The 27,906-nt window shown below is 34.5% G+C and overlaps 2 protein-coding genes across 5 annotated transcripts in view; one reads left to right on the top strand and one right to left on the bottom strand.

Moving 5' to 3' along the window:
* The first annotated feature begins 373 nt into the window (after positions 1 to 373).
* On the top strand, positions 374 to 7,893 carry LOC110441477 (cell wall protein DAN4-like). 3 transcript variants are annotated; one of them, XM_021484636.1, is made up of 8 exons: positions 374 to 599; positions 955 to 1,149; positions 3,402 to 3,548; positions 4,795 to 4,986; positions 5,136 to 5,282; positions 5,865 to 6,048; positions 6,313 to 6,382; positions 6,692 to 7,893. In XM_021484636.1, the coding sequence occupies exons 1-8, from the start codon at positions 548 to 550 to the stop codon at positions 7,565 to 7,567; spliced, it is 1,863 nt and encodes a 620-aa protein (XP_021340311.1). In that variant the 5' UTR covers positions 374 to 547; the 3' UTR covers positions 7,568 to 7,893. The 3 variants fall into 3 exon arrangements, with proteins under 3 accessions (XP_021340311.1, XP_021340310.1, XP_021340312.1); XM_021484635.1 differs by having other exon boundaries at positions 375 to 599; positions 6,310 to 6,382; XM_021484637.1 differs by lacking the exon at positions 374 to 599 and having other exon boundaries at positions 1,063 to 1,149; positions 3,460 to 3,548; positions 6,310 to 6,382.
* Positions 7,894 to 13,336: 5,443 nt separating this feature from the next.
* Positions 13,337 to 27,906, bottom strand: part of LOC110441475 (protein SHQ1 homolog) — a 22,836-nt gene continuing 8,266 nt past the window's right edge. The window contains exons 1-15 of one of the 2 annotated variants that reach the window (XM_021484634.1): positions 25,488 to 25,547; positions 25,190 to 25,357; positions 24,712 to 24,779; positions 24,297 to 24,361; positions 22,110 to 22,235; positions 21,277 to 21,440; positions 20,612 to 20,724; positions 19,987 to 20,072; positions 18,970 to 19,023; positions 18,361 to 18,461; positions 18,128 to 18,181; positions 16,670 to 16,793; positions 15,896 to 16,016; positions 14,990 to 15,029; positions 13,337 to 13,960 (exon numbers count right to left, since the gene is read on the bottom strand). In XM_021484634.1, coding sequence (XP_021340309.1) covers positions 13,409 to 13,960; positions 14,990 to 15,029; positions 15,896 to 16,016; positions 16,670 to 16,793; positions 18,128 to 18,181; positions 18,361 to 18,461; positions 18,970 to 19,023; positions 19,987 to 20,072; positions 20,612 to 20,724; positions 21,277 to 21,440; positions 22,110 to 22,235; positions 24,297 to 24,361; positions 24,712 to 24,779; positions 25,190 to 25,264 — 1,743 coding nt within the window. In that variant the 5' untranslated portion in view covers positions 25,265 to 25,357; positions 25,488 to 25,547 and the 3' untranslated portion in view covers positions 13,337 to 13,408. Of the gene's footprint in view, positions 13,961 to 14,989; positions 15,030 to 15,895; positions 16,017 to 16,669; positions 16,794 to 18,127; positions 18,182 to 18,360; positions 18,462 to 18,969; positions 19,024 to 19,986; positions 20,073 to 20,611; positions 20,725 to 21,276; positions 21,441 to 22,109; positions 22,236 to 24,296; positions 24,362 to 24,711; positions 24,780 to 25,189; positions 25,358 to 25,487; positions 25,548 to 27,906 lie in introns of those variants that run through there. The other variant, XM_021484633.1, reaches the window with a different exon arrangement.

Raw genomic sequence — 27,906 nt, 5'->3', positions numbered from 1 at the left:
CACAGTCTTTTATAGCATTAACAATTACTCGGTTCAGCACTTCTGATTTATTTAATGTTTGGTTGTCTGGGGCAGTAATTAGATAAGAATTGTTTGAGTCTATTGTTGTCGTGACTACTTTGTCCTAATCGTATCATTCTTACTTCCCGTTCTCACCATGTGTACATTCCGGAGTTTGCTTGTTAAACTATTTTATATTAACAATTAATACAGAACATATCACTTTTGAGATCTATCGCATTACCGTTATTTAATTCATTCAAATATAGTAACAGACATGAAAGAGGTATAATCGGTGGTATCGTCTTCATGAATTACGTCCGGTATATTTTTACCTTTCTTCCTGTTTCGTTTTGGAGATTACAATCGATATTTTTTCTTTTCATTAAAATGATGGGTCATCGGAGAAGCATCGAAGTTGGCACATACACAGAAAACATCTAATTACAGTCTGCTTTATAAAATACAGCCCTTGAATGATCCCAGGTATAACGAAAACCACGACTCACTTTATTAAACACTTCCTGGTAGCATGTTCCATATGTAAATGTTTATGTTTGGAAGTTTACACGACATGATGGGTGCCTGGAGACAGTGTAGTGAGTATAGTCTTCATTTTATTAATTAGGATCAAAAGTAGCGAAATATTATATTTATTGTATTGGAATGATGCAGCTAAAAACTGATCTATCAGTTACAGTATCTTGTATATTATAAACCACAACGAAATGTATATATCATGTAGTATATCACAACACCAACAGTCATCGGATATATGACATGTAATATTTTGTGTATTCTAACATCAAAAAGAGTCGTATAGATAACAGGTTATATTACATAACACCATAACAGTGTTGTATATTTCATTGGGTGGGATATATTATCATGGTATGTTATCCTATGAGCATTGTAGCCATTTTGTACCGTCCGTTGTTTCGTTTCTATCTACAGAATTATGTCCGTGGCGTCGGGCACTCCATGTGTACATGTTATACACGACATACATAGTTACCTGGTCTGCGACAGGCCGCGCTACTGTGATATCACCGACATCATCCGAACCCAACTACACTGCTGCAAGTTCTACATGGAGAGAAAACCCAAAGTTCACTTGTAAACCATCCTGTAACATACTCAATGTAACAGGTAAGTTTGTAACAAACTTTTCCTACAATTGAATGATATATCTCACATAAATGCCCAACAGTTAATAGTATACACCGTTAAATGTAAATATAGACCAGCAAATAAAATAGACAAAATACAAGTTGTTTTATTATTGACATAGCAAGCATTTACATGCAGGCAACAACATCAAAGTAACTTCAATAACATTACAACGTTATGGTTTAGTGGGTATCACAAAACCACATATTATATCATAACATTATATTATATCATTTCATGAAGCGCATTAACGCATATTATAAACAAGGACCAAACAACAAAATGGTTGTTAATGTTTATCACCACAGGCACGGTACATTAATGACCGAGTTGAGGGGTAATACAATGTGCTTTTTTAAAGAGTGAGCACTGTGTAATAAAAGCGTCTGAACAACAATGACAAATATACAAAAAAGTAGGGACAAGAGAAACCAAGTGATAGGGTATCCCCTTCTTACAAACAAGTCAAATTCCCTGTAATCAGTATACAATGTTTGAAGAAAATCGCACATTTACACTTCACAATATAACAAAAGATCCCAGAGGGATCTTGGCGCCCATCATTGTACCATCTTCATTAGTTCTATGTCAGTTCGATCTTTTCTCTTCTTTTCTCTTCTGTTCTCTTATCCATTTGATCAGTTTGCCTATCCGCCACCTCAATCAGTCTTTTTATCAACCTCAAAAGTTAACATGCACAACTCAGGACCAAGGAACACCTACATATCAAATTTGAGAACAGTTCCTTCAGTAAACTCTGAGAAATAGCGATAACAAACTTAAACTGTAATAAGATGGCAGGCGGATATGATTTGATTTGCATAACTAAGAACAAGAGGAACCCTTCTGTGAAATGTGAGAAAGATCCCTCAAACACTTTTTGAGCAATAGGGCTAAACAACTTTTACTCCCAAATTCAATGTGACCACCTGCCAGCCATCTTGGTTTTCCAATCATCCCCAAAATTCAAAATGCGGAACTAGGAACCATTGGGAACCTTCATATGAAATTTGAGAAAGAACCCTCTGAGATATATAACGCTGACAAACTTTCATTCTCAAATTCAAGATGTCCGTCTGTTGGCCATCTTGGTTTCCCTTCTGTCTCACAATTTAATATGCGTAACTAGGGACCATGGGAAACTTTCATGTACAATTTGAGAAAGACCCCTCCAGAACTTTCTGAAAAACAGCGCTAGCAAACATACTCTCAAATTCGAGATGGCTGCCTGTCGGCCATTTTGGTTTTGTGATCTGCCCAAAAAACGATATGCATAACTAGGGGGTCATGGTGAACGTTCGTGTGAAATTTGAGAACGATCCTTGCAATAAGTTCTTGGAAATAGCACTAACAAACTTTAACTCTCATTTTCACGATGGCTGTCTTTCGGCCGTCTTCGTTTTGTGATCAGTCTTAAAACACAATATGCAAAATCAGGATCATGGGAAACCTTCATGTGAAATTTGAGAAAGATCCCTCCAGTACTTTCTTAGGAAAAGCGCTAACAAACTTTAACTCTAAAATTCAAGATGGCTGCCTGTCGGCTATCTTGGTTTTGTGACAGGATATGCATAACAAAGGACGATGGGGAACCTATATGTGGGATTTGAGAAATACCCCTCCAATACTTTATGAGAAATAGCGCTAACAAACTTTCATTCTCAAATTCAAGATGGCTGGCTGTCGGCCCTCTTGGTGTTGCGATCAGTCCCAAAATAACGATATGCAAATATCATGATCATGAGGAACCATCACGTACGATTTGAGAAAGATTCCTCCAGTACATTCTGAAAAGTAGCGCTAACAAGAATTGTTTAAGGACGGACGGAATGACGGACAAACGGACCACGAACTGCGGACGCAGGGTGATTTAAATAGCCAACCATCTGATGATGGTGGGTTTAAAACACAGGTAAAATTTGTTACGCCAGTTTTGCGAGCCAAATCCATACGTCAATAAATTGGGAATAAACACAGTAATGCACAATGCCATGTCCTACACCCAATTCGGCTTCTTCTGGTCCCGTGCACTTACATGCTAAACTTACCTTTTTTCTTCAGCATGGACACACACACTGACCATGACGATTCAGGAAACTAAAGAATTTTTAAAGTAATAAACATGGACATTTTCGTCACATCAAGGAAAATATGTCCAAATGCTTTCAAGATACAAATACTTAGAGGGAGCCTTTCTTTTATCTACCATAAAGCTTTTTTTTTCTTTTCAGGTATGCAACAACAGGCGTGTAGGAGACAAAATAGCTACATTGGATTTTTTTCTTGCAGAAATGATTCAAGATGTAGATTCAAATGCAGCAGCGAAAATTTCAACACAACTGTTTCGCTAAATATGACTGCAGTTTGTGATACTGATGGTAAGAAATTTTGAATTAACATAACATAACTAAAATAATGAAAAATGATAATAATTTTACAACGGTCTTCATACTTGTTTCGATTAACTGATTCTGATAATATATTTCAACTGATTACTTTTGTAATGATTGTGTTAGATTTATGTGCTCTACGACAGGTAGGAAAAGCTAGACACATGTTGTTATGGTAATGCTCAACATACATGTAAGACTTAGTAGGCTATTGATATTTGTTTTGTATATATACGACAGCCAATCCGTTAATTTGTAGGTGTACTTTTATCTGCTGTTACATAACAGTATGTAGTCGTTTCATACCTTATCAGTCAGGTCAAAAATATTTTCCCGAGGAATTTGGATCCACCAAAAGAACTGCGGCCTCGGGATACAGTTCATCTGATGGGTCCCAACCCAAAGGGAAAATAAATGTTTACTTTATTTATTTTACAATAATTAGGAAACAAGTTATTTCAACAGATATCAGCGCGCAGGGGGTTTTAATGTGGGAGGAAACCGTAGTACCCGGAGAAAACCAACGTGGTCGGGCAGATGACCCCTTTTCTTTTCAGGTCCGATCGAGTAATCAAACCCCGGTCACCTTGTTAACCATTAGGGAAATAGAGGATTGTTGACTATGAAAACAATGAACAACATGCCCAATTGAACAACAACGAAATCAACATATATTATCAGTATACAGTCACAAGCCTTACCGCCCCTCTATATGTTATGTTTTACTGCTTACCGAGTACTGAGTCGCGGTTATAAATTAATTACAATTACACTTCGTCGCTAATGCCTTTAAAGCTTCTTATCATATAGGCCTAGATAGAAAAATTCGCGTGTGACGATTAGTAATTTTAGGAGGAAAACAGTCAAAACTGCTTGATACACAATCATTTAGAGAGTAAGGTAACGATCTGAACCAGTTGTTAATGTCGTATTTGTTATTTCTCACTTCAAATGTTTATGTTGACCATTAACTTGTCCGTGATGTGGGTTGTTTTGTATGTGTCATACTGCTAGCTGAATTATCATACTTCTAACTGATAGTGAACACACTGCATATCCATATGTATTTAGTTTCCTGATCATTGTGTTTTATTTAACGTAGAACGTGATTATACAAATGTAGTAAGCTCATGAAATACAATTTGTTATGATATGTAAACGTTGATGCAATATCGTAGCATACGACATACATTGTTATGCAAATATGATTTAGCATTATAAATTAATATTGCAGCTGGCCAGGAGGACAATTCATTGACGTGTTACCGGGTTAACCGCCAGTCACTTCAATTTGAGAAACCTGATTATTTGACCTGGTCAGATTTTTGTTCAAAAATGCAATTTGATGTCACATGCTATCTTGTAACCACCACCACGTGTTCTTCCGCCGACCAATGCTGTCGTTATTCGATACGGAATTGTACAAGTAAGTGCCTAAGCTACACTTACATCATACAAATTAAAACAAATTCATCCCAGCAGAGTTGAAATAAATGTCCCATTTTACATCATAGTGACGGGCAGAATATTTTGGTATGATATCATAATAAAAAATATCCTTATGTTTATTATTAGTGTTTATAACTACCACGACAACTGAAAGAACAACAACGCCTACCACGACAACTGAAAGAACAACAACGCCTACCACGTCGACAACAAGATCAACAATAGATAGCATTTTAGAGAAAGGTACATCAACGCCTAAAACGTCAACAACTGGTAAGTTTGCTTTTTTTAAGAAATGTATGTGTAACACGTAGAAAGCTAGCAACATAACACATGATTTCTTAGCAGGCCTACTTTCAGTCCGACAAAGTTTTCAGTTTGCTACCAATCATCTCCCCATACACATGGAAGTTCAGAAGCAGGAAGGTTATTACTTCACGAACATTATTCTGTTAATTGTGACCCACCCTGCAGTACTTACTGTTGAAGTAAAATGTGTCACACTTTCCAGTACAATTACTGTAAACTGAGAGCCACACTTCTATTGCTGTTGTAGTGAAATTTATCACAATACCAAGCACTGGTTTATGAAATGAGTGCCTGCACTCGAGAGAATATCAATGCATATAAGTATTTTGAAATATAAAATATGGTAATTAATCGATAGTGAAGCAGCTCTTACTGTATTTGTTCGTTATATAACTACTACATCACACCATAAGAAAAAAACTAATTGGTATGATGTGAAATCAATAAGTCACACTAAAAAGGGCATAAAAACAAAGAAATGTTGCTGATAAATTTTGATTTCTTATCTTCTAAGAGGGGTCATGACGAATATAAACAATATTTCAGGAATCAATAGCCCGGGCGTATTTACTTCCTCTGCCTCTACACAAACAGTTACTGAAGGAAGGTCTACAGCCAGTCAAACAGACTCTGACCATGTACCAACCATCACTGCTGTTGTGTCCTTGTTGGTTCTCTCGATTGTCGTAATCAGTATCATTGTTATTATTGTTCTCCGTCGGAATAGAAGGTAACATCACATCAAGAACAAAATGTCCATTTATTACGAAAATAATAACAGAAACTGTGCATACCAATATCAAAAACAGCAGTTTTTGAATCAGATTATACCACATTGCGAGCAAACACTTCATGACCATTTGTCGATGATTCCATAATTGAAAGTTTTGCTTTTACTTCTTATATCTACATTAAAGATTAAGAAAAAAAGATTAAGCCAAAGTCACAAGTCATATTTAGTTAATATTCGTAACTGTTTATTTTATACCAGAAGAAAGCCAGCAGAAAATCCAGAGTTTGTTATCAATAACACTGCTTATGGAGACGTTACACTACATCCCAAGGTACGACTCTCCATTACCATCTTTGTAGCATCAAGTCGATTACTTGAACAATTACACGGCTATTGTGCGTCGTGGATTATACTTGTTAATCAATTAATCGAATCATATATGTATATCGATAGCATTTATGTAATGGAATGAATCTAGTCACATATATATATATTGAATTTTTTTTTATATTTGTAAGTAAATAAATTTACTCATATATATATATCGATAAGACAACTTCGTGATCAGTTCCTGGGTATATGATAAACTTTTTTGGACAAAAATAATACACAGGGTATGTTTCTGTTAACTACTTTCCAGACACATCCGGGACCAGACAATCCTCAGAGTTCGAGGGGAGTTCCTGCCAAACCGGCCGCCGACGAGGAGCATACCTATTGTTACGCTTCTTTTGATGACAGGAAACAAACTGTTAACACTGAAAGTCAATACCCCAATGTGCAGGATCATATTAACGCTACGACGTCGCCCGACGGTAGCTACTTTGTTTTGGATAAGGGTAGCCCGAAACATGGATACAACTATAAAAAGGAACAAGCTATTGTGATGGAACATTTGGTCGAAAAGGAGACAGGTCACATGAAGAACAAACTGGACAATCCCAGTAACTATTTTGTTTTAGAGAAGCCAAACTCCATCTACGACACTAAGCGACAGGACACGGATGAGACTGCGAACTACTTTGTACTAGAGACGACACCAGACGAACATGAACCTGGTGTAAAACGAAACCACGAAGAAGAAATAACAGAAACAGACGACACTCGTTCAGGAAAAGTAGACGACAATTACTTTTTAGTTGACAAATCCGATGTTGGAACAACCGCAGATGACAGAGAGACTTCTAATGTATCTTCAAATCACTCAACAATTGAAAATCAAGACCACACTAGCAATGATAACTATTTCGTTCTAGATAAAATCACAGATGATTCAAAAGTTGTAAAACACATGGAGACTCACTGTGGTAATGGATTGCAAAACAGTGACAATACGGAGACTTGCGCGAAACCTAGAGCCAACGGCACGCCCACCACGACTGATGATCCCTACGACCACGTGAGGATAGGACACGCCCACACAAATGGGTTTGATGACGGAGTTTATGACGAATTAAGAAAACAACATGTCCGGTACGAAGCTGATGAAGTAGAAAATGACTACGACCATTGTTAGACAAATAGACATTAGCTTTAATCACTGTAAGTGCTGTATAGAATGATTACCATTGTTGATGAAGTAGAAAATGACTACGACCATTGTTAGACAAATAGACGTTGGCTTTATTCACTGTAAATGTTGTATAGAATGATAACCATTGTTGATGCAGTAGAAAATGACTGTTTGTCACTGTTTGTAAAGGAGTCTACAATCATTTAAGGGATGTAGAGGAACATTAATCAGCATTCACAGTCATTTTGTATGTCAAAATAGTAAATACATGAGGACACCTATAAAATGTATTATTATTTTTTCATATTATTCCCAACAAGTGATTGGCCAGGAGTGCATCACGTGTCCACCGATAAAAACCGATATTGACTTGGAGTGCGTGATTTTGTTGAAGGACTGGGTGTTTCTAAAAATAGAATTATGACGTGTCTCCAAACAATGCATCGTCCCGCTTCCGAAGGTTTTTTTTGTTTTTTTTCAGATTGCTTACATCAATGTTATGAAAATAATAAAACAATTGTAGCCTTTCACTTCTTTCGATACCTGGATTTATCGACCCGAGAAAAGGCATATTGGACGAGGACGCAGTCCGGGGTCAATATATCGTTTCTCGGGTCGATAAATCCAGGTATCGACCTCAGCCAAAGGCTATAATTGAATAATATTTGTTGCTTGATATGTAGTTTCATTCTTTTATGAATAATAAATTTGAAATTTTAATCGGTTACTTTACGAATAAATAATGTACATAAAAACCTTTTTTTAAATAATTTATTTTTATTATCATGTATGTAGGCTTGATTTGTATAATTCTATCATGTATGTAGGTTTGTCATTACGTCTTACTAATAAATGATAAAGGTATGTATTACGTTTACCTGTATACAATGCATTGGATCAAATATTAAGGAAATAAAACAATACAGTCGTAAACAATATAAAGAAAACCTCGTTAAATTGTTTTTCATTTATCAAGCGAAAATTTGTCAAATAAGTCGAATACAATAATTGTATGGGACCTTTAGTGTTCGTTTATCGTAAGTAAGGTGGTAAATAGGGGACACAATATCCGGATACGCCCACATATTTAGAACGTCGAACATGTTCAGTGAAACATTCATCTGCCGAAATACCCTTGTAGGTTGATCCTCACGTCTAGGATACATTTGACACAATATTTGAACCTGTGGCCTAAATCGATAAATATTTACTTTGTCGTTCACAAGTTGAAAGTGTAGACTCAAGCAGCAAACCATATTTTCTTTAAAACATTACATAGATAAATAAATTACCTAGGTGCTTACAATACAATATACATAGTGAACAATACCAACCATAGGCACAGTCGCTTAACTTGGTAGTTATAGAGACTTAGGTAGAATGTTATTACAGTATGTAAATGTCGACAACATTTCTGATCACTTACAAGCAAGATCACGTTTATTTTTGCTTTCATAGCCTTATAAATATCTCACCTCGTTGGAATAAACACCTTGAAACATGCATTGATGTATGATATCTGTTTTTAAATGATACAAAAAATATGCATTGGGCCAAATAGACCAATTACTGTTATTATTTACATCACTTGTCGATTACATGATCTCATTAGTAATGTGAAAATACCGCATGTTAACTGTAACATTAGATAGATGATCAATGATGTGGGCCAAAATCTAATTTCTGAAAAATTTAATGTATGTTTCCAGAGGACGTGATTAATATTGTATCGCTGAGTTAAGTATAAATATATATACCAAAGAGTCAACTTAAAGGATAGAAATGGAACACAAAGACAATAATAAAAGACAGCAACAGGAACCGAACCGACATCAAAATACAAGGGGATGTCAGTTGTGATAACCACTATATGTCTCTCCGACATATATCGTCAACAGAACACGAGGTGAATACCGAAATACATTTCATTGAAATCTTAAAGAATTTAAAATACGATCGCGATGACGTGTATGTTTTGTAAGACCTTTAATAATACGTACAATATCGTAATAGGAGCGAGAAAAGAAACGGGTAAAAATAAACACCCCAACAGGAAGTAAACTCAGCTGTATAATCCTTTAAAGCTTCTTAACTTAATAACGCATTACAATAAAATTTGAATTTATTTTCATAACATATACCACATAACTATTATATCTGGAAAAAATGCATTTAAATGATCATTTAAAGATAATCTACACAAACCGTATTTCTATATGTACTTTTAAAACCAAAAAATGTCATAAAAGTGACGAAGCTTGATAATCTGGAGACAGGATTAAAGTGACGAAGCTTGATAATCTGGAGACAGGATTAAAGTGACGAAGCTTGATAATCTAGAACAGGATTAAAGTGACGAAGCTTGATAATCTGGAGACAGGATTTAGGTGATGAAGCTTGATAATCTGGAGACAGGATTAAAGTGACGAAGCTTGATAATCTGGAGACAGGATTTAAGTGACGAAGCTTGATAATCTGGCGACAGGATTTAAGTGACGAAGCTTGATAATCTGGAGACAGGATTAAAGTGACGAAGTTTGATAATCTGGAGACAGGATTACAACTACAATTACAATGATATTACAATAACACAAAAGTAATATTATAACACAATGATATTACAATAACACAAAAATAATATTATAACACAATGACATTACAATAAAACAAGAGTAATATTATAACACAATGATATTACAATAACACAAAAGTAATATTATAACACAATGACATTACAATAACACAAAAGTGATATTATAACACAATGATATTACAATAACACAAAAGTAATATTATAATACAATGATATTACAATAACACAAAAGTAAAATTATAACACAATGATATTACAATAACGCAAGAGTAATATTATAACACAATGATATTATAATAACACAAGAGTAATATTATAACACAATGACATTACAATAACACAAAAGTAATATTATAACACAATGACATTACAATAACACAAAGTAATATTATAACACAATGACATTACAATAACACAAGAGTAATATTATAACACAATGACATTAAAATAACCAAAAAAATGTAATATTATAACACAATGATATTACAATAACACAAAAATAATATTATAACACAATGATATAACAATAACACAAAAGTAATATTATAATACAATGACATTACAATAACACAAAGGAATATTATAACACAATGACATTACAATAACACAAGAGTAATATTATAACAAAATGACATTACAATAACACAAGAGTAATATTATAACACAATGATATTACAATAACACAAGAGTAATATTATAACACAATGACATTAAAATAACAAAAAAGTAATATTATAACACAATGATATTACAATAACACAAAAGTGATATTATAACACAATGATATTACAATAACACAAAAGTAAAATTATAACACAATGATATTACAATAACACAAGTGTAATATTATAACACAATGACATTAAAATAACCAAAAAAATGTAATATTATAACACAATGATATTACAATAACACAAAAATAATATTATAACACAATGATATAACAATAACACAAAAGTAATATTATAACATAATGATATTACAATAACACAAAAGTGATATTATAACACAATGACATTACAATAACACAAAAGTGATATTATAACACAATGATATTACAATAACACAAAAGTGATATTATAACACAATGATATTACAATAACACAAAAACAAAATTTGGTTTATATAACAAGGTTCAGCAAAGGACATATATGACAGATCACATCATATAAACACCGAGTGGGTCGTGCGTCAAAACAATGCTTAAATAAAACCTAAGAAGATGTGGTATCTATTATTGTAATACTGTAGTAAATAGTCCTTTTCTTCATATCCTCCCATTTCTTAGTCAATTCAATTGACTAATTTATATTTTTCAAAATTTTTTGTGTTAATTACCGGCTAAATGATAAGCTCATTAAATTCCAGTTGAACCTATATAAATATGTTCTAGTTGTCTGTCTAACACTTCCTGATTGTGTTTCGCCATTGATAGTCATAGCCTTTTACTAAACATTTCCGTCTGGCTGATTAGTATGAATGGTAGAAAAGTTACGTATCACAACCACTACTTACTGGCTGTGATACATCACCTTTCTACAAATGTCATAGCCAGTTTTATAGGTAGGTCTTTACTGGTTGTGATACATCACCTTTCTACCAATGTCATAGCCAGTTTTATAGGTAGGTCCTTACTGGTTGTGATACATAACCTTTCTACCAATGTCATAGCCTGTTTTATAGGTAGGTCTTTACTGGTTGTGATACATAACCTTTCTACCAATGTCATAGCCTGTTTTATAGATAGGTCCTTACTGGTTGTGATACATCACCTTTCTACAAATGTCATAACCTGTTTTATAGATAGGTCCTTACTGGTTGCGATACATAACCTTTCTACAAATGTCATAGCCAGTTTTATAGGTAGGTCTTTACTGGTTGTGATACATCACCTTTCTACAAATGTCATAGCCTGTTTTATAGATAGGTCCTTACTGGTTGTGATACATCACCTTTCTACAAATGTCATAAGCTGTTTTATAGATAGGTCCTTACTGGTTGTGATACATAACCTTTCAACAAATGTCATAACCTGTTTTATAGATAGGTCCTTACTGGTTGTGATACATAACCCCTCCACCAATGTCATAGCCTGTTTTATAGGTAGGTCCTTACTGTTTGTGATACATCACCTTTCTACAAATGTCATAACCTGTTTTATAGATAGGTCCTAACTGGTTGTGATACATCACCTTTCTACAAATGTCATAGCCTGTTTTATAGGTAAGTCCTTACTGGTTGCGGTACATAACATTTCTACTAATGTCATAACCTGTTTTATAGGTCTTTACTGGTTGTGACATATAACCTCTTTACCAATGTCATAGCCTTTTTTATAGGTAAGTCTTTACTGGTTGTGGTACAAACCTGTTTTATAGGTAGGTCCTAACTGGTTGTGACATATAACCCCTTTACTAATGTCGTAGCCTGTTTTATAGGTAGGTCCTAACTGGTTGTGACATATAACCCCTTTACCAATGTCATAGCCTGTTTTATAGGTAGGTCCTTACTGGTTGTGATACATAACTTTTCTACCAATGTCATAGCCTGTTTTATAGGTAGGTCTTTACTGGTTGTGATACATATTGGTAGTACTTTAGGTTTAACATCCTCACAACAGTTTAGGCCATTTGATGGCAGGTTCCTTGGGATACAACACCGAAATTGTAAGATAAGTAAGATTATTAAGATTTGTAAGACAAAGACAACCATATTCTGTAGAGGCCTCCACACAGGTCGTCTCTTACAACAGGCATAGGGATACAAATGGTCTATTCTTTCTCCGAACAGTAAGTAGTCTTGATGACATAGACTGTTTTATAGCTAGGTTAGTTAAATAGTCGTCATGTTATAGGCCGTTTCATATGTAATTCTTATCATTTTCTCTCAACTGGATTCTCTTTCTAGGGCCCTGTTGATTATCTCTGGAATACTACATATATATGTACAGCTGTACTACTCTCGACTTAAAGGTGTCCCCGACAATGCACGAAACATTAAACTTTCTAGAACACAACCTTTTTCTGACTACTTAATGTTTTTACTTGGTTTTTTTTACAAGATACTACACATATGCTTCCTTACTGTGTCCTGTATATCTGCTTTCCAAGTTACATACTAAAAATACTAGTAGAATATATTTTCAACAAACAAATCCTGGACATAATTAGACTAAGAACTTTATTTTTCATGTATTTATTTTTACTATTTTGTGGTCAGTCAGGCTGTTCCAGGATGTGAATAGTAGATCTTTATCCCATGTGAACAACACTAATTAAGGAACTTTCATCTTTTGCAAGACTTTCATTTGCTTGTTTAATGTCTTCTGTCAAATTGGTTTTATTTTTGTTAATAACATTTTCACTTTTTCTCATTCCCTCAATTTGTATGTCTTCGTCATATTTTTCACTGTGATTGTCATTTCCTGCACATCTGTCTTCACTTTCTGTATATTTAACAACAAGTTTATTTCCATCATCACTCTGTGTGTTTTCATCACCACTTTTTGTGCTTTCATCACCAATTTTTGAGTTTTCATCATCACTTTCTGTGCTTTCATCATCAGTTTCTGTGCTTTCATCATCAGTTTCTGTGCTTTCACTACTACTGGATTCTGAGTCTGTGCTGTCATCGTCACTATCCTTGGTGTTATTACTGGTAGAGAGGAGAACACCTTTGTGGGGGTGTAAGCTGATCTGTGACACACTTTCTGTGATGACATCCACATTACTGTCATTTTCCTCGCCAGCTTCTGCTTCAAGTGTACACAAATTTAATCCAACCGTGTCTTTTTTTACTGACATCTGAATGGAAAAAAGGGAGATAATTGCTTTCACATTCTGTGGTTAACTGGTCTGTAAAATATATAGTGTAATCACTAATTCATACCACAATACCTGTATTTTATATTTTCTTCCCACAAGTTGATATTATCAAACTTAGGGATAAAAAATGAAAGGTATATCTACAAAATAAAGATATTCTTCCAACATAACTGTCAAAAAGCTTCCCCACCGTAACTTTCAAAGAGAGATATTCACGATTTTGAATGTGTTTTCAAATAATAAATGGTGGGTATTGTCTGATAGGACGAAACATTACATGTGAGGCATAAAAAGTCTATGATGAATAATATTTGTATAATTTTGGTAGCATATTTACCAGTTTATATGCAGTTATCAACTGAATGACAACGACAAATGTGCTTTTTAAGTTTTCTAAACAATCTTACAAGATTAATATGTGTCTTTTTAAGTTTTCTAAACAGTCTAACTGTACATCTGTTTTTCAATGATAAAAATAACACTTGTAAAAATGTATGTCTACAAAAGAATCATTATGGGAGTTTGTTTATATTACACAACTAATCACTGTGCAAAGTCTTAAACACAATCAAAAACACATCTAAAGATAACCTTCATGATAGTCAAAGAACTAAGTGATACTCAAAACAAGATTGAATTATGCATTTTATTGTTCAAATAGTATAAACAGAAAGTTTAATGGTTTCCTATTTATAATTACATATTTGAGTACAGGGGGAACCATGCAGTCTTCAGGGTACTCCATTAGTGAAGGAATCAAACAATTATTTATATTAACAATAACTAAGATTTTGAACTTGCTTTTTTGTAGCAATCCAAGACGTGCTTGTTCTATTGAACAACAATAAGTGTATGAAGTATGAAGGCTACAGGTTCATGAGAACATAGTTATTGTGTTGAACGTTTGAGAGATAGACAAGGAAGTTACAGGATACGATATTTGTTTGTTTAGAATGGTCACTGTTAGTTCTGAAGTTTTATTGTCTATTTTCAAGGCTTTGATCTTACCATGGATAAGGCCTCTGTCAGGGAAGCAAGTCTTTTATCACTGAAACATACAAAACAATAAGAAAGAGTATCACTAACATGTAATACAATACTTAACAGTACAATTGAATCCTTAGACTTAGCTATATGAGTGATGAACAGAATGTTATCCTTCTGCGAAGGTACGAGGGGTGATATCTCTTGATTGTCTAAACCAAGGCTTGCTTGGGTTAGACCTTCAAGGAACTCACTTCAAAATTAGTATGAAAACAATGTCCATCAATGTTTGTAGCCTGTTCAAATGATCCTGATTTGTACATGATCTCTCCTGTCGAAAGCTGATTGTAAAATCACATTTTGCTGATGTCATAGCATGTGATACCTGTCATACTCTCAGAGGTGACAAAGAAATCATACCCTAGGGGTGAAAGTAGAATCTTGAACAGGCCGTAAAAGGTGAGATAATTAGGTGAATTTTGGGGAGACAACATTATTTCTGGTATTTGCATACAGAGACTGAGAACTATTTATATGTAAATACATACAGGATAAAGGTGTATAACTTACCTGGCAGTCTGTATCTTCGTGTTTTGTTTTATTTATATGTAAATACATATAGGATATAGGTGTACAACTTACCGGGCAGTCTGTATCTTCGTGTTTTGTTTTTTTTATATTTAAATACATATAGGATATAGGTGTACAACTTACCGGGCAGTCTGTATCTTCGTGTTTTGTTTTATTTATATGTAAATTCATATAGGATATAGGTGTACAACTTACCGGGCAGTCTGTATCTTCGTGTTTTGTTTTATTTATATGTAAATACATGTATGATATAGGTGGATAACTTACCTGGCAGTCTGTATCTTCGTGTTTTGTTTTATTTATATGTAAATACATGTATGATATAGGTGTATAACTTACCTGGCAGTCTGTATCCACACACAGTAGTCGGTGATGTACAGGTCATTGAGGATATAATAAGGATAGCTATGGGCTAGGATATCCCTCATCTCGAGTAGACACTTCAACACACCTGTTTTACCTGTAACAACAAACAGTGTGATGTCTAGAAGTGACTTAATGGTTTCCGGTTAGTACCAGATATATGTTTCCAAAGTATACTGAATACCAACATTTTTTTACAAGTGCAAAGCACAATTAAGATATATATATATTGCTATACTACTGTTATTTTTCTATACAAGAGAAGCATATAAGTCACATTCACTAAGGGAAGCATTTTTTTTTTTATTAAATTTATTATATTTAATATACTGTCACCTCATCTGCATAGAAAATCTGTGGCTTTGAATGGAGTAAATAGAGGGCACCATTCTAAACAAAAGCGATATCTTCATTTTCTTCAAATCCTATTTTAGATTCACAAATAGGCAGTCAATGGAAATTCAGTCTGCTGTTATACATTGTATACCTACAAGGGATTTCCTTTATAAACTGTACAATATTTCCTGCTGTAGTTTTAAGTGACAGGGAACTAAATATGTTATACAAGCTGAAACAGTATGTATCAAATTAGTTTTGTGAAGTTCAAATATTATGATTTTTTTTCAAAATCAAAGTCCAATTTTTTCTATTATCATTAACATTATCAATACAATGTTTAACCGTGATAAAATATTCATCATAGCAATGCCTTGGCTGTGAAACTTCTCACCAACTGTTGGTCCTACTCACCTAATTGAAGGATCTGACAGGTATCTGTGAGAACCTTGTTGGAGAAGGCCCACTGCCGGTACAGGGGGTAGCACAGACTTCGCCGCAGCGAGCTCACCACCACATCTTCCAGGGAGTGGAACACCTACAATATATATATATTTTGGTTGTGCAAGTGCATAGCAGATTATCATATGGTGTGCTGAGTGTACCACTAAGTATCTAAGAGGAAGTAGAATACATTGTATCTACAGTGAGTAAATATACAAGAGGTCCACATGGCCTGTATCAGTTACCTAGAAACAGAAACGGGAGTTGGTAGAAATATTGTGGATCCGAGTCATATTAAATATTACTCCTTGGATGTTGAATGTTGATTAAGGTCATGTTTTTGAACAACTTGGTGGTCCTTCACCTCTGCATGCTACAGGGTAAGTACATGTATCATTACTTAAGGAGTTCTTTAGATGGATTTGTTTAAAAGACAGAAATCACCAATAGATGACACGCCATGTGACAGCTAGCTAACAGTAGTGTTGGGAATCTTTGTTTACGTTAACAAACAAACGATCAATGAATGAACGTTTCAAAGAAATACATTGTAAAATCCTTCACACTTTTGTTGGGAGTCACTCACGCAAATAAAAAACGATACTGTGTAAGAATTACATCCCTACAAACTCTGAATCTGTGATTTATAGGCTTAACCCATTCAACCCTATGTAACTTTAGTAGACTCTACCATGAATTGATCTGGATGAGTCCATTATGGTATACAGTGGTGAAAGGGTTAAGTGGCTATGAACATGCTTGAAAGTAAAAGTAAGTTAATGATGAGGCCAAAATAAAAGAAGTAAATATCAGGAGACTTCTGCGACTTAACTCTTATAAGGATCTATTGAGGAATCAGGCTTGAAACAATGAATTACTCTATTGAAAACTCCACAATATTTACACATAGGCCTATTTATTCCGACTAAACTTGATCATGAACTCTGTAGACAATTAATCAGTCAATTAATCAGTTCAATTAATCAGTTTATAGGCCTAACTGACCAATATAATTAATCAGTTTATAGGCCTAACTGACCAATATAATTCATCAGTTTATAGGCCTAACTGACCAATAGTTGACAAAATCAATTAATGTAGACAATTAATCAGTCAATTAATCAGTTTATAGGCCTTACTGACCAATAGTTGACAAAATCAATGTAGACAATTAATCAGTCAATTAATCAGTTTATAGGCCTAACTGACCAATTGTTGACAAAATCAATTAATCGGGACACCACTAGCTAGGCCAGCAACTAATCTGAGTTTTTTGGTTTTAGGAAATGTTTCCAACATATATTTGTAATTTACAATTTGTTTCACTGAAGCAGACTTCTGACGTAAAATTGATCTCGCTCCCAACAAAACATAAATCAGGTTTCAATGCCCCATTTTACTAAGATCTAAGTTAAGAAAGTCACTTACATCTAGCCATGATAACGTGGCACTCAGGTTACAGACAGTCCAGGCTGACTCCACCTGAAGCAGAAAGGGATTGTACAGATATCTCTTTTTTTTTTTTTTTTAATTACAAACAGCATGAATTTATTATATACAGGCTTGAAATTACCTACGCGTCTAATTTTTACTAAACATCTATTTCAAAATACTTCCACAACATAAAAAATTAAGAGTTATTACCCTTAGCAATGACTTACATTGTCGTCGCCCTCTGTAGCGCGGTGGTTGTAGGCGTAGGCAAACAAAAGATCCACCAGGCCAAGGTACACACCTATCAGCTGTTTCTCCTCCAATAGATCTCACAAAGTCAAGGTTCAAATGTGGAGGTCAAATAGGGTATTTCTCATTACATGGGATAAACAAGGAAGACAGGCAATTATTGATAACAGTTGAGTACAACAAAAAGATCAAACAGCAAGTAAAGTCTGTGTTTCAGTCCACTCTACTTTGGTGTTATATACATTTTATACATGTATTTCAAATGACGATGAGGGAGTGAGCAGCAGATATTCCTTCTGATTTAAAATGGAAATATATCCACTATCCTGTCATCCACTCTAAATGAGATCAGCTGTACACCACTTCACTTGATTTTTAAATTAATTTATGAAATATATATAATACAACGAACAACGTACTTGTCAAAATCATGGTACATTTGTAAGTCTATAGATACACAATCCTGACATGAAGATAAACTAGTGAGATATAATGACAAGGATACATTCCTCATGGTACATTTATAAGTCTATAGATACACAATCCCGACATGAAGATAAACTAGTGAGATATAATGACAAGGATACATTCCTTTTTTGGCAGGTTTCTCATCTTCTCTTTTTCAGAATCGGTGAATTTTACTGAAAAGCAAATAAATACAAGCCATTCAGATCTAGATGAATATGTCTCGCCTATGCCCCGCTTTGACCATCAATGTACATATCAGAGAAACTAACCTAAACGCAAAAACTTAATGTTAATGATGCTGACAAAGTCAATGGTCCATGAAAGGTAGGCTGCATCCAGCATTTGATGCATGGGTTGAGATAAACTACCTAAGATACATCTATAGTCCAAGAGTGGTTGGTCTAGCATTTATATATACTTTCAGTGAAACTAACTTAAACGCAAAAACTTAATGCTGACGCAGCTGCTGGAAATTCCACACCTTAGTCTCGTTTCCGCTACTTAGTTTCGACGAGACAAAAACTTTATATTAGAACTAGAAAAGTGCAAGGAATCGCATGAAAATAACATGTAAGAGGTGAAACAGTTTAAGTTCCTATAAACATCAAACTGAAACAATAAAGTTTCCTGTTGTTGGAAACATACATTATGTTTTCCAGTCTGAAAATAAAGTTCTACGATGACATTACTCCACATTTAATCCAATGATTCAGTAACCAAACCAGGTCTATAGTTTATAATGAACTCGCTTGTTCTTTCAGTCATTTTCATAAACTCAACAATCTGTAGAAGTCTTATGAATGAATATATATATTTGTTGTTTTTTCGTCAGAATTTTTAAGAAGAATAATCAATAAAATTTACTTTACAATAGTATATCATATGCACCAACAATATCATAATTCTCTTCAAAAAAACAAACCGTCATTTTGTTAGTTTTGGGAAATTAGGCAACCGACGTAATTTTATGTTAAATACAACAAACCACCAATAGAATTGAATTTTGTAGAAAAACTCCTAAAATGTATACACATTACATTAACTGCTGTCCTTTTCATTCAAAGTAGCTCTTTGACTGGAGATGGCCCTACAAAGTGAAAGTTTGTATAACCAGTTAACTTGGCTACAATTATTACCTTGCTCCAGAGACTTCAGCTGTTTTTCCCATGGTGCTCTATAACTAATGAGATCTTGTATGCCATCATCTTCATACAAATCTGCTCTGTTTGAATAAATATAGCAAATGAAAATTACAGCAAACGTAACTTCTACCAAACAATCCTAACACTATACATGTAATAAACAAACACTTTTACATTTTAATGGATTTGAGAATCAAAGTTTGTCACATTTCAAGTATACTTACAAGTAACTTTGACTCAAATACAGTATCAATTCTTTGGAAGTCTTACTAGTATAACTTCAGCTTCTATAAAGTGGGCATCGGATCACACCGAGGTAAATAAACTAACCTACCCTGCCTACGGCACACATGAACACATGCACAACACACATGGAGACATCCTTAAATGACCTGGGCTGTTAATAGGACAAACCGTAACAACCAACCAATCTAAGACACAATGAAACACTCACCACTTTTACTGACCAAATTTTCAATCACACCTTAACATGTTTTGACAACATTTTTACATGCAATACAAATTGTTTGATATCTTTGTTTGGGGAAGAATTTTCAACATGCAATTTTAGGTGCATAAATAGTAGAGTTTAACTGGAAACAGAAATACCAGGCCTTACAAGTAATAGTCTGGGTCAAATTTGTCCTCCTCTGACTGCGCACGTTTCTCTCTCCGTTCAGTCAGGCCACATCCATCTGGGTCCGGGAGACTGACCACTTCAAGTATGTCTTCCTGTGCAGGTAAAATTGTACAAAACATATACATCAAGGTAGGAAAAATTCTATATATATACTTAGCTAAAGGTCCTTCTGTCTGGGTAAAAATCTACATAGATCGAAGTAAACGTCTTCTTTTCCAGGCGTATATATATATGTACTGGTACATGTATACTATCACAATATACACTATGTTTTAATAACGCACATTTTTAACATTATAAGAAGAATTCATCATGGTAAATCATATCTTCTAAGCTAACTTGGTAATATCAAAGGCTTATACATAATTTTGTAAATTAATTACAACTTTACCTATTTTTGCAGTTAAAAAAAAGGTATATCATAATTTGTATTTGTAAGGTAAATACTACTTGAGGTTCATGATGTATTGTATCTGTAAAAAATAAATTGTTTTCATGGTTTATAAATATTATGTAGGTTTATTTTGGTATTCACAAGTAAAATACTAATATTAAAGTTTACTGTATGTTTTGTTTCAAAGATAGATACTAATAAACATTTATACCAAACCAAAGGAATCCCCAGAGAGAAGGCTAAAACCTACCTGAAGTCGTTTAAATACACCACATCTTGTGTTAGCAAAGCCATATGTTGGAGCATCCAGAGGTATATTTTCCTCAACATAAACTTTCTGATGTATGTGCCAATCAAAATCTTCATCTATCTCCAGATCTGTGCCCTCGGGGTTAGGAGCCTCATTGGCTGAATCTGGTACAAATATACAGCCACAACTCATAACAAGAGTTTAACTACAATACAGTGAAGCGTTAGTTGTTAGCTTATTTAGCTAGACGCCACTAATCCAGCTGTGTCAATGTCCAATCAGTTTAATGTACCAGCTTGTCTCAGCACAGATTCTCAAGCTTCGAAGAAAGGTGGCTGAATTTTCAAGGCTCAAATTTGTATTGTACACCAATAAGTGAGTGAAATGCCCCCAAAATGGAAATTATGAGGAATGTATGTTTTATCTTACAGAACAGGAGTAAAATACATTATTTTAGGTAAAATGGGGAAAAGTAAAGTCTTTTAAAAATGTGACGTTGTGGCAGACGACATCACCCTCTACAATTATGCCCCAAGAATTACCGGATGCAACTAATCTGTTCTCTTATATAGTGCTTTTGAGTTATCTCCCTTCTTTATAATTTCTGTGTAGAATCAACCTGTTTTGGAGGACATACTAGTACTTTGCAAGACACACACTTTTTAAACAAACTTTAAATGGTTTAAGGTAAATTTTCTGCCAAACTAAATTCTATATTTAACTTAAGTGCTATGTATGATGAAGTTCTTATTAGTGAAAAATGATCTGATGTTTATGTTTGTAGTTCTACATGAGCTAGAAAATCAGTCAATCTTTTAATAAGTGCTACTTACCCAGCACCTGTATGAGGGGAGACTCGGCTGAGGTTTGACCTTTTGGGGTCAATATCTTGGTGAGCATATCCAGACCCTCAAACACCTCACCTTCTGTTGCCTTGGGAATCTTGATGGTGAAACTACCTGTAGTATATACAAAAGGTATGGATCAATACAAAACGCTAGATCAATATGGTGCAATACTGGATTTATCTAAGAGTATTCTACTCTTATCACTACCCCCACGCTGTTGTACAAGGCTATATATATGTAGAGGTATTTATTTTATTAAAAGTCAAGAACCTATTATATCGACTCTATTGAGTTAATTCGAAATTGAAAGGATCATATCATTATAAGTCCAAACAGAAGCTTTTAGACCACCAGATAAAACCAGTTACTTATATTATATATCACAAACATACATTAGAGTTTCCCCTGCTATTTCACCTTAAAAGTCATTTTCTAAATTAAATCTTGACATGCCTAACATCTAGAAAACTATTTACTACTGCTATACAAAAGTTGGACACGGTAAGCTCTTATAATTAATGAGTGGCATTTTACACCAATTACATATGCTACATGTAATACACAGTACTGGTGAGACACATACAGCACCGGTGAGACACATACAGTACTGGTGAGACACATACAGTACTGGTGAGACACATATAATACTGGTGAGACACATACAATACTGGTGAGACACATACAGTACTGGTAAGAAACATACAGTACTGGTGAGACACATACAATACTGGTGAGACACATACAGTACTGGTGAGACACATATACAGTATACAGTACTGGTGAGACACATACAGTACTGATGAGACACCTACAGTACTGGTGAGACACATACAGTACTGGTAAGACACATACAGTACTGGTGAGACACATACAATCCTGGTGAGACACATACAGTACTGGTGAGACACCTACAGTACTGGTGAGACACAGACAGTACTGGTGAGACACATACAGTACTGGTGAAACACATATACAGTATACAGTACTGGTGAGACACATACAGTACTGGTGAAACACATATACAGTATACAGTACTGGTGAGACACATAAAGTACTGGTGAGACACATACAGTACTGGTGAGATACATACAGTACTGGTGAGACACATATAATACTGGTGAGACACATACAGTACTGGTGAGACACATAAAGTACTGGTGAGACACATACAGTACTGGTGAGATACATACAGTACTGGTGAGACACATATAATACTGGTGATACACATACAATACTGGTGAGACACATACAGTACTGGTGGGACACATACAATACTGGTGAGACACATACAGTACTGGCAAGAAACATACAGTACTGGTGAGACACATACAATACTGTGAGACACATACAGTACTGGTGAGACACATATACAGTATACAGTACTGGTGAGACACATACAGTACTGATGAGACACCTACAGTACTGGTGAGACACATACAGTACTGGTGAAACACATATACAGTATACAGTACTGGTGAGACACATACAGTACTGGAGAGACACCTACAGTACTGGTGAGACACATACAGTACTGGTAAGACACATACAGTACTGGTGAGACACATACAATACTGGGGAGACACATACAGTACTGGTGAGACACATACAGGACTGGTGAGACACATACAATACTGGTGAGACACATAGAATACTGGTGAGACACATACAGTACTGGTGAGACACCTACAGTACTGGTGAGACACAGACAGTACTGGTGAGACACATACAGTACTGGTGAGATACATACAGTACTGGTGAGACACATATAATACTGGTGATACACATACAATACTGGTGAGACACATACAGTACTGGTGGGACACATACAATACTGGTGAGACACATACAGTACTGGCAAGAAACATACAGTACTGGTGAGACACATACAATACTGTGAGACACATACAGTACTGGTGAGACACATATACAGTATACAGTGCTGGTGAGACACATACAGTACTGGTGAGACACATACAATCCTGGTGAGACATATACAGTACTGGTGAAACACATACAGTACTGGTGAGACACATACAATACTGTGAGACACATACAGTACTGGTGAGACACATATAATACTGGTTAGACACATACAATACTGGTGAGACACATACAGTACTGGTGAGACACCTACAGTACACGTGAGACACATACAGTACACGTGAGACATACCATCGTCTGTGTTGTATTTAGCACTCTCTCTGCCGTCCTCTTCTACCTTTCCTGGCAGATTCAGTCTAGAAAACAGAAATCATACCCAAATTACTTCATATCATACTGAAATATGTGTAGCAATGTTTATGAAGAGACTGATCTGTAACAAAACTATATCAATGTTGTAAAGATCTGGTATATTTTGGGCGAGTGACAAAATCATTGTTTAAATTATAAGCTATCAATGAAACAAAAACACAATCTAAGACAAGCAGACAAATCAAAGTACATTGGTGTCTACATATGGTTCAGTGATATTTTACAATACAGACAATGTTATTTCGCAAATATTTTTAAGCAACCTGCTTTCAAAATGGTTTACATTCCAATATGATAATATATATGTAGCATATTAAAACATTGTATACCTTACCTAAGGAAGTATGGCTTTGAAAAAAATCGAACTTCTTCATCCTCAATGAAAATTTCAGTATCAGAAACCTGTGATACAAAAAAACAGAAACAAAAATAAAACATGGAAGTACTATGAAAGTTACATTTAATCTAAAACTAATAGGAATTTAATATTAAATATTTCTGTTTGATTCAATGTAGAACCAAATAATTTCAACATATTATATGAGTTATTATACTCAAATATAAATAATAATCTCTAAAATGTTCTTCATTGGAGATTAAAAGTTAATCTAGAAATTCCTGAAAATGGATTTTAATGCATTTCAAGTTAACTAAAAAATTTGAAGTCATGCTAGCAAAACTTTCACAAACCTTTCAGAATCACCAGCTAACTAAAGGCAACATAGGTTATAGATACAGATACCCATGCATTTTCCTGGTCTCTAGAAAACACGTTAGTGATCTTACAATTTTTTATTGTGATTGTGTCTTACCTTTGCATATGGCGCTTTGACAATGATAGTTAGATATGTTTTATCCTGAAGAAGTTCAAAGGCAGGCGTCAACATTATCCTTCTGTTTTCCCAGCTAGATACTGCAGTGATTTGACCAATTCAGTACAATTCTTCCAGTATTAGTTTACTTGAACATGACACTGATAACTGAAACAAAATGAAATGACAACTTGATTAAATATGTAAACATAACTCCATGCAAAATACTAGTCCAAGAACGATTTACACAGTGCAATATGGTACATTTATCAAAGAAACAAGCATTACAGAGACTCACTTAGCTAAACTGGCATCCTGTCAGGCTTTTGGGTGTCACAGAGTCCTTGTTATATTATCTTGGTCGGGGAAAACCACTAACTTGCGTATACGGTAATATGCAAACTCGCCTATAATATACGCCATGAATTTGTTATTAAAAATATCCAAAAAAAGTTTAATCTTAACTTTTTCAAATTGTTTGTCCAAGTCACATTTATTCAGCCATGAAACATAATACAAATGCAAAAATGAACTTTATTAGCATGTGGGAAAGTACCAAAAATAGATACAATATTTCCGGTAAAGTTGCATCAAGTTTCTAAGTATACATTAATGCTTTCAGTATTCATCTTTTAGCAAAATATTATTTACCTTGCTGTAAATGAATGCAATTTTTAATAATATCTTGCAAAAGTTACTGTTAAAGCGATTTGGGTTATTTTTAGTAACAAATCCATACTCCAACTGGCGTATAATAGGCGAGTTTGGGTATTATACGCAAGTTGGTGGTTTCCCCAACCTGTTGATAGTGATATTGATTGGCACCATGGGAGAACACACCTATGAATGTTCTCAGCTAGCTCTGTGTCACTGGATACTTATTTAGCAGTGTAGACATGTACACTGTTGTAAACGTTGCCAGTCAATACTTTCCAAGGCTCAATATATATATGTCACTGATACAGTCCAACATTGAAAAGGTAACAGTCAGACACTGTCACTGACACAGTCCTATTTAATGATTTTTGGAGAAAAGATTTTGTGAAAAATAAAAAAAGATCGGAAGAAACATAACACAGAGCGACAGTGTTATAAAACGAAGGCACAGGACAAATATTGTTTATACAATCGTCTGGGTGCCTCGGTAGCCGTGATCGCTAACGCGCTTAGTCATTTGTACTACTCAGGTCCAGTACACTCTGCCGATTGAGCTATATAGCTATAAAGACCTATATAGCAATATACACCTATACATTATAGCTGTATTGAGCTATATTTTATCAGATTTCAATTTTCATTAAATTAAAGCAATGTCGCATTAAACAATAAGGTTTAAGGTAATGTTGAGTACAAAAAGCATACAGTTAGATGTTTATTTTCATTTTTTATAAATGGAAAATTTCCGATTTTTTTACATCATTATTTTTTAAAAAGAATCCTTATATTTAATGTCTTTTGTTATCCACCTAATGATACAATCTTCTTTTAAAAGCGACTTTGTTTTGTTTTCCTTAAAAAAGAAAATTACTCAAAAAATAGCTCAAAAGACCTATTTCAGATAGGTCAATAGAGCTATTATAGGTCTTTACAGCTATATAGCTCAATCGGCAGAGTGTACTGGACCTGCTACTGTACATGCTATCAATTTCGGTTCGATCCCCAGCGGCGGTGGACAAAAGACAGTGATGTCTGATAATATTAGTTGTTATTCTACTGAGCTTATGTTTGTTGTTAACAATTGTACACGAGGGCTGGGGTATTTACCGAAATGGACCGGAATGGAGTTGAATTACCGAAATGGAGGGAAATGGACTTTAAATTTGCATTATTTCAAGAGAATGGACCCTAATTTACATTCTTCATCACCAACTGGAGTCATATGTAGAAGATTGGGCGTTTATTTTGTTTACATCTATTTTAAATTAATTTTTCAAAATAACGCAATTCACGGCACGATTTTCGTTACCGAAATGGAGGGCAATGGGCCTTAAATTGGCATTATTTCGAGAGAATGGACCCATATATGCATTCTTTATAACCCAATAAAGCTTCATGTAACAGATAGGTAGTTAAATTTGACTGGAAATAATTTTTATTTATCATTTAAAGACGCGCAATAGCCGAGATTCACGGTACGATTTTCGATGGCGCTGCATTACCGAAACGGAGGAATATGGATCTTAAATACGCTCAATTCAAGAGAATGGACCAAAATATACTTTCTTTGTCATTCATTGGAGATATATGTAAAATATCGAAGGTTTATCTGTCCTGAAAGTATTTTTAATATTTTTTTCTAAATTTGGGAAATGATATCGACAATATAGACAGAAGTAAAGAAGGAGACGGAAAGCGGAAAATCCGGATTTATTAGTTATGTAACATTTGATGAAAAATAAATTAACACAAAAAACACAAACAATACCTTTTGAAATAATTGAGAATGAATTTAAGCAACGTATCAAAGTTGCATAATACCCAATAATGAAATACATTTATTTAAAGGGACATCACGTGAAAAGACGTGTTTTTTTAATGAATGTATGTATTGTATGCACTTCCACTTATGTTACCTCGCTATCCCCATATTCATAGTCCGTTCCAAATGTCCAGTTTGACCACTTGAATTGTTCGGGAAAGCCCGGCTAAAAATAGCGCCGATAACGTCACCTGATTAGGCAGCAAACACAAGTGGTGCGAGCGAGATGAAACGGTTT

The sequence above is a fragment of the Mizuhopecten yessoensis genome, unplaced genomic scaffold (genome assembly GCF_002113885.1).
Source record: "Mizuhopecten yessoensis strain PY_sf001 unplaced genomic scaffold, ASM211388v2 scaffold715985, whole genome shotgun sequence".
Taxonomy (NCBI): Eukaryota; Metazoa; Mollusca; class Bivalvia; order Pectinida; family Pectinidae; genus Mizuhopecten; species Mizuhopecten yessoensis.
The sequence above is the reverse complement of the archived record's forward strand: the minus strand, read 5'-3'. Positions and strand labels throughout refer to the sequence as shown.

What these genes read in the sequence shown, in the direction of transcription:
- LOC110441477 (XM_021484635.1), top strand. Translation starts at nt 548, where the DNA reads ATGTTTATGTTTGGAAGTTTACACGACATGATGGGTGCCTGGAGACAG. An exon ending in GGGTGCCTGGAGACAGTGTA is followed by an intron (nt 600 to 954) that starts GTGAGTATAGTC and finishes TTCTATCTACAG; the next exon opens with AATTATGTCCGTGGCGTCGG. An exon ending in ACGTTACACTACATCCCAAG is followed by an intron (nt 6,383 to 6,691) that starts GTACGACTCTCC and finishes ACTACTTTCCAG; the next exon opens with ACACATCCGGGACCAGACAA.